The following is a 7,695-nucleotide window of genomic DNA, read 5'->3' as shown; positions in this document are numbered from 1 at the left end:
GGGGGGTGTGGGGGAGGGAAAGGGTTTGGGATGTGGATGGATGGATGGATGGATAGATGGATTGATAGTGGAGAGATTCAGATAAAAAAGACTTTCAGTTTCTGGGGTTTTGTGTTCTGATGAAATGAAACATTTCTTCTTTTGACAGTACATGGTAAAGCTTTTTATTTTGTGCATTTCTTTTTGGGAGGTGATGATGATGTCATTTCTGTACGGACCCCCACTGGCAACCCCCCCAATCAGAAATCAATGTTTATGAAAACTAGACAAGTAATCATCATTCTAAGAACAACAATCCTGTTGTCAAGATAAACCAAGCATGCACTGTTTTTCCTGTTCTTAATTTCCCCCATCTTGTTTTTTCCTCTGCACTTTCCTTTCTGAATTTCAATGACACTGGCCAGTAATTTAATGCGATTGCAGTTCCAACTGAAAAGGCAATTACAGCCCTCAGAAAACGATATTCTGTCCCCCCAGTGGAAAGGGCAGTTGGGTCTTTTTCAGTTGTTCCAGGACCCTTTACTTTTCTTCAATGAACTAAGTCAGACTTGAAGGCGGAAACTTGTTTCCCCATGTATATTAAAAACACAAGGGATGATGCTGGAAAATTTTGGAAGTTAATGGAGGGAGCAAAAGCTCAAGAAAATGACTCACACTTGCAAACATAATCTCAGTTTTTTCTAACAGAATCCTCTTTGATTATCTATATCTACCTGTTTTAAACAATTGATAAGGGCCATCAACTCTTTGCATAAGTGTTCAATGTGATAACATTAAACAATTCACAATGTTTGTTTGGAAGTTGGTTTGATCCAATCACCATTTGAAAATATAAACATAAGTAAGACTTTTTGTTGGTAGCATTCTGGATTCAACACAAAGACCTAAGTCTCTCGATATTGCTCATTTGCAATTTAGGGTTACATATGAATTATAAATACTACTCTTTCTGTCCCTTCTTCTTTGATTTTCATGAAAATTAAGATGAAAATTTTGATAATATACTAATTAATTTCAAATAAACTGAATTAAGTAACTACAAGACAGTTGGAAAGCTAAACCAAATGAAAATGATTATTGAACCAATTGATGATTTCCTTCTCTCAAACATAGATTAAACACTCAATTATTAAAGGTTGAATAAACTCTATACTACATATATGCAAATTAGTAGCATGCAATTTATATAATGCATTAATTAAATGCAATAAGAAGTTAATCATCATTCTCTTTTATCAATCTTTTGCAGATGCAATGACATAAGTTAGCATGTTTGTTTTTGCTAAATTGGGTCATTTCATCTCCTTTGGGATAGTAAGAGATTATTACAGGAAATAATTTAATTATTTGCATGGATGCTTACACTATCTCTCCTCTAATTATAGTTTGTAATAATTAAATTGTTCTTTTTTCAATATTATTTGTTGGTAGGTGACACTGCAATTGGCTTAGCAAGATCAATTTAATAAAAAATTCATAAATTATTCAAAAATTTTCTGTTGAATCAACCTATATACTCTACCTAGAGCTTGATTATCTTATACATATACTCATGGTAATGCTTAACATTAATCTTTACATATTTGTCAATAAATTAAATCTAGAAAGATTGAAGTTTATAAAATTTGACATTGTGTAATTGATTGACAGGGAATCCCCATTGGGAAACAGTCCCAAGGACTCCAAAATTGCATGATCACAAGATCTCTGTCAGGCTGCATCACTGTGTCATGAGATCCAGCCTTGTTTTTAATTTATGAATAAATAATATATATATATATATATATAAATACTGCTCAAATCTGAAACTTATGTGTGTGTATATATATAATAATGAATATGATTTCTAGGGTTAAGATAAACTGGGTTGCCAGCTATATCTTGGCTTAATAAATTGGAACTAGTAACCATGGTTTCTTTAGGGTATACCTTTGTTTTTAAAGCAGTGGTGGAAAAGCATTTCCAGGAATGTCTTTTCTAGTGACGGTCAAAAGAGTGTGGTACCTACTGACAGACTGACACTCAAAAAACAATTAATTTTTCATTTTTGCAACCTTTGTTTTTTTCAAATGAATAGATGATCTGTTGTCAACGTATAAAAGAATTATCTTTTCCCCCTTTCTTTCTTCTTTGGATATGGCCTTGGAAAGATGGCAATATATGGCTTTACAGCTGCTTTAGAACTTAACCTCCCCGTTGTTGATGCTAAGATTACAACTAGTAAGAGGTTTAAACAGTTTCCCTCTTTCTAGTGTCAACTAGTTTAGTTGATAAAGTTACTTTAACAATGATTGAATTAATAATTGAATCTTGGTAATCTCACCATTATCAATGATGAAAACATTCAAGGAAAAAGCCCAATTTGGATGGGTTAACTTTTGATCAAGTTGTTTATTTTGTTTGGGTTTGTATGTTTTGTGTTGTTTAAGATTATCTTGATCCATTTTAGTTAAATCCACATTATTTAAGGTCATCCTGTTTAGTTTCAATCCAGTCTCCATGCAATTACCTGTTTGTCAGGTTTTTTACATTTATTTTTTCTATCAGTGTTAACAAGTTGAATCTATGCTATTTATAATTGTTTTGTTACCCATTTATCCCGTTTTTTGCATTCACTTTTTCTATCATTGACAATGAAATATATGGATTAACTAGTGAAAATTATAATGAGTTATGGGAATACTTTATTGCATGCAAAAGATCCAAACCAACTCCACGTTAAACAACTCTTGAATTGGAAACCATGAGCCAAATGGAGCCATCACTTTTTTTGAAGTGTGAGCGTTGGAAGATTATAGCAGGCAGGGTTGATGTTTACAACTAAACTAACCTTCATATTTCAACGAGATTATACTATAGAATTCCATTTTCCTCGATATTGCAAATGATGTTTGAAACCTGAAGTACCAATCCTTGAATCCAAGTTTTGAAAAAACCAAAGAAAACCCATCATGCATGATTCAATGGTTGAAGTTTTTGTACCATCCCCCACTCTGTTTATCTGCTTTCATGGCTTGACTTGGCAAACACTAACTTTCCCATGGTCACATTGTTCAAACTTAAGTTTGAAAAAGGCCTGGAGAGATTGACCTGAGCTTTATGGTAATGCTTGAAACAGTTCATACAAAACGGCTAGAATAGTCTAAAAAGTTCACTCTGGTTTCAGAAAACCAACAATTTAAAAAGCCACAGTTAAGAATTCCCATTATTCTACTTTTCAAAAAAAAAAAAAGAATTCCCAGTATTCTGTTTGAAGTAGTTGACAATGACAAGCAGGAGAAAACACGCCGGAAACACACTGTTGCTTTTATTGAGATTTCCATGGATGGGGGGGAAGGGGGGCAGAGGTCCACGCTGGAGATGATCTGGAAAAGCAGAAGAAATGATGTCTTGGGATACAGACTGAAACTGAGACAATGTGGAACCCTGTTTCCTGCATCAACACCGATATGTATCAGATTGACTTGCAATGATCTACAGAGAGAAATACTAAGCAATAGGAACAACCATTCATACCACCCCCCATTTCACTATTTATGTCTACAAAGTTCAAGATCAAGAAAGAAATCCGGAGGGGGGTCACCAGGTGCAGTACCATAACTGTTGATTTCAATCAGGTGTGGGTGACATATGGATAAGCCGCACCAGGGTAAAAGTAGTGGAAGAGAAATATCAAGTGGTATCTTTTCAGAATTGGCCAAAAAAATAAATTCTTCAGTTGTTAAGAAAGGTTTTAGGTATGAATTTCCATTCATGCTAGCTTCATTATGGTGATTCTTTCTGGCCAAACCATTAAGATGATTTCCTATAACGTTATGTCATCTGAATTTAAAGCTAAAATAAAAACTTAATTTAAATACAGCAATAGGGACCATATATCTTCAAACGAATAAAACTTGCACATCATATGTGGTAAACAATCAAATACCATTTGGTAACTCTTATTTCCCATGGGTAAGACCCCATATCCCATGCCCTATAACTTAATGCATGCCCCCAGATAGCAGAAATACATATTCCAGCATCAAAGAACTTTGTTGACTCTCTCTGGAAATATTCTCCTTGCAAACTGATACTTAATGGATTCCGACACACCAAACACAATTAATCAACTTGAAAATCAGAAATATATCTTTGCTTTTACCAAAATTGTAAAATGTAAATATTGTCACAGACACTCAAGCAGTATGGCTTTGAGAACAAGTCACAACGTCCATCATATAAAGGCAGTGGCTGACAAGAATCAAACTAATCATAGCTTTCACTGAGATTATTAAGTCAATCATAAGTGGACCTAGTTTTGACAGAAGAGACAGAGCAAAAACTTAAAAGCTACCTGAAGTTTCTGATGCATTAACTCAAGCCCAACCCCTAACTACTTCTCCAATAGTTTTCAAATCAAAGATTTCAATCCAGTAACCATCAGGATCCTTAATGAATGCAATTCCTTTCATCTTGCCTGCATAACAGATTGATAGATTAGGCATGAGTAGAAGCAATTTTAAAAGGTTAAAACTCAAAAGAAATATTTTGGAGGCTTTTGCAGTTCTCATTCATGCCTTGTAAGTACAGGTTAATATTGCTCAAAATAGACCCTTTCAATGCCAACCAGTGCTTTTACTTCACGAAACCAAATACAAGTTTGCAACTAATTCAGACATCTCATTAAAGTAACTTTAAATGACTGATAAAATGAGTGCACAGGGTGACACATATTCCTAGTATTTTGATAGCAGTAGCACCTCAACAGGGGCTCCCGCTATCCAAGAAATCAAAATGTGGGAAAGTGTAATCCTACTATAAATTGAGTAAATATCTGCTTCCAAGTAAGTAAACAATGCTCCTCAATCTGGGTAAGCAAAGAATTGAACCTTGGAGTAATGCTGGATTATGTAAGTAAGTTGATACATACAAATACACCATAACCAATTGCATCATGTGTAAGAATAACACTAGTAATTGTTCTTAGCATGAAAAGGATACCACTGGTAGGGTGACCGTTTGACTTGTGTGTCAATTGAAGGATACAAGAATGTTATCAAAGAAAATAGGCAAACTGCACACAGCCCAAGCCTGTTCAGAGAACTATCCTATTTGGCAGGTCAAGAAGAGGATTTTAGCTGCATAAGTAGAGAACGCTCCCTTCTGATTCTTTATCATTCCTTGAAGACAATGAGCACTTTAACTGTCCTTTTGGTGAGCTATGTCTCTCTACATTTGTTTGAGTACATTATGAATAATTTTGGTTACAAAGAGATATATGCATAACTGTTTTTGCATTTTTACTTTTTCTCTCTGTCCTGTTCTCACATTATCTGAAGACTTACAGATCATTTTAGACCTAAATTATCATCCCTCATTAGTTTTTCTCCTTTGGGGACTAAGTGTGGGCACTTCGGCTCAAACTCAAAATCTCTATCCAACCTCAAGCTTCAAATCACCTAAGTTATGCTGATGTGATGAGTTACCTTAACAATTTATTAATTTCCTCAAAAGACAATGTCACAATTTGTCTAGCAAACTACCAGCTCTCAATACCAGCAACCCCCACCCAAAACTTATACGGAAATCATAATATCCATCGAGGCATCGTATTATTCTTAATAAATTCTATAATCTAAGTGAAATGGCTTACCATCATCCGGTTTTTTGACAAACTCTACTCCGAGGCGTTCAAATCTCTCACATGCCTTGCGTGTATCATCCACGGTAATGCCAATATGCCCTGAAAAGGAAAAAAGCACAGTTAGTACCTAAATATCCCAAAAACTCCTCATCTAAAGAACCCACACATTTAGAACAGATAAAAGTCAACACTCTTTTCTTCTATCAGATTGGGAAGTGAATCCACCCAGAAGCAGCAACTGCTTGATCAATTACAGCATGGTTGTTAAGACAAGCCAGCCGGTTAATTGAAACCAAATGGGGATATTTTAAACTACACTTATTTGAAGTAGAAAATCATAAGACATTACAATAACAAACACCAAACAAAGCCTTTCCTACTGTGTAGGGTTGACAAATCATAAGAAATCCATGGGTGAATAAATTCAGTTAATCCTAACCAATAAAAACCAATATTGCAATAACAACACAAGATGGTGTCCACATATGAGATAAACCTAAACAAATGCACCTCAATGAAGATTAGTACCACAGTATGAAGATATATTGTTTTTCCCCATCAGTATCACCGAATAAGAGCCTTTTGGGGTTTTATAAGGCACAACAAATGAATGGTATATGCCATCAAAATTGTCTAATTCTCTGATTTCTGAACCAAATATTAGAAGAAATAAACATTACAAAGGAGGCAAATCTATTCATACCAAAGCCACGAGGATCTGAATTGCCATTGTGATATCCTTTGAAGTCAGGGTCGCTTTCAGTACCCCAATTACTGTAGGAAGCATTAAACTGTTAAACATGATAAGGCACAAGAATGATGACTTTATAAACACAAAAAGAGGACTTGATTAAAAACTATAATGATAATAATAATGTGTTCTTACTGCGTCAGTTCAACTGTTGCTGGTTTTCCAAAGGTCCAAACTGTTCTATCAATTGGGTCCCTTGGAGCTGATGCAACATCCTATAGCAAAGGAAATATGCATCTAGAATCAACATCATTATTATTACCAAAATGGTGAGGCCTAATACGAAGAATGAATAGAAAAAATACTACAATACGCCACTAAGAGCAAAGACTTATACAAGATTACTTCTTGCAATGTAATTATATGGATTTTACCTCGTAGCCCAAAAAGTACAAGGTAAACTTCAATTCTGGAACATCTATCCTCTTAAGCAACCTGAAAAGATAAAACGTAAAAACTATAAGCTCATATTAAGCTTTAATAGATTACATGACAAACCAAAGCACGAGTACAAGAATCAATTCAATCAAATTATATAACAAAGGAGAACAAATACCAACAGAATTTACATCAAATTAAAAAAAAAAAAGTAAAGGGAAAGTGAAGAATAACTTACGACATGCCTAATACACGAGAGTAAAAATCAAGACTGACTTTTGGATCCTTAATTCGAAGCATCTGCAATAAGAAAACAAACCCCATGAACATAAATTCCTTAAAATCATATTCAAACCCAAAAAAAAAAAAAATTACAGTTTGCTGCATGAAATAGCCTTTGGTGGCTTCATCAGGGGTAGATTGAAGTCCAGGGTTATTAGCAGCTGATTCTTTCGAGTCCGATGATGCCATTGAATACAACCTAAATCGGTTTCGATCCTACAAAATAAAAATCCAAACTTTTCGATCAAATTACTAAAAAGAAGATGTTTTAAGAGTTGGGTTCTACAGTTCAGATGTTAAATGACACTGTCAATGATCATTTTGCTTGTTTTAAAAAAGTTAAAACCTTTGGTTGATGGGTTTGTTTTGAAATGAAAGAAAATGAAAGTAAAGAAGGTGATAAGCAAGGTTGTCTGGTTAGATGAAGCAGAGAACATCGAGATAATGCGGCGGTGATCGAAAACAAAGCCATATTTTTTGACATTAACAAAGACATTTTTTTACCTTCGAATTTTTATGAGTTGGTGAGAGTGAAGGAGTGGGCTGTGGCTATGCTTTGCTCAATGGATTTATAGATGCTGGATTATCCAATACTAAAGCTTTTCTTTTTATATATATATATATATATATATATATATATATATATATATATATATAT

General features: G+C 34.3%; 1 protein-coding gene across 2 annotated transcripts; it reads right to left on the bottom strand.

The window, feature by feature from the left end:
* Window positions 3,065-7,620, bottom strand: LOC18590952 (lactoylglutathione lyase). 2 transcript variants are annotated; one of them, XM_007016792.2, is made up of 9 exons: window positions 7,542-7,620; window positions 7,131-7,253; window positions 6,994-7,055; window positions 6,752-6,812; window positions 6,513-6,592; window positions 6,330-6,400; window positions 5,636-5,725; window positions 4,337-4,459; window positions 3,065-3,433 (listed from the first exon to the last, which is right to left on the bottom strand). In XM_007016792.2, the coding sequence occupies exons 2-8, from the start codon at window positions 7,224-7,226 to the stop codon at window positions 4,359-4,361; spliced, it is 561 nt and encodes a 186-aa protein (XP_007016854.1). In that variant the 5' UTR covers window positions 7,227-7,253; window positions 7,542-7,620; the 3' UTR covers window positions 3,065-3,433; window positions 4,337-4,358. The 2 variants fall into 2 exon arrangements, with proteins under 2 accessions (XP_007016854.1, XP_017984012.1); XM_018128523.1 differs by lacking the exon at window positions 7,542-7,620 and adding an exon at window positions 7,384-7,532.

The sequence above is a fragment of the Theobroma cacao genome, chromosome 9 (genome assembly GCF_000208745.1).
Source record: "Theobroma cacao cultivar B97-61/B2 chromosome 9, Criollo_cocoa_genome_V2, whole genome shotgun sequence".
In the NCBI taxonomy this organism is placed as follows: Eukaryota; Viridiplantae; Streptophyta; class Magnoliopsida; order Malvales; family Malvaceae; genus Theobroma; species Theobroma cacao.
The sequence above is the reverse complement of the archived record's forward strand: the minus strand, read 5'-3'. Positions and strand labels throughout refer to the sequence as shown.

Coding starts and splice junctions, on each gene's coding strand:
- LOC18590952 (XM_018128523.1), bottom strand. CDS start 7,521: ATGTCAAAAAATATGGCTTTGTTTTCGATCACCGCCGCATTATCTCGA. Junction 7,056..7,130: donor GCTATTTCATGCAGCAAACT/GTAATTTTTTTT, acceptor TTCTTATTGCAG/ATGCTTCGAATTAAGGATCC. Junction 6,401..6,512: donor GCAACAGTTGAACTGACGCA/GTAAGAACACAT, acceptor TGCTTCCTACAG/TAATTGGGGTACTGAAAGCG.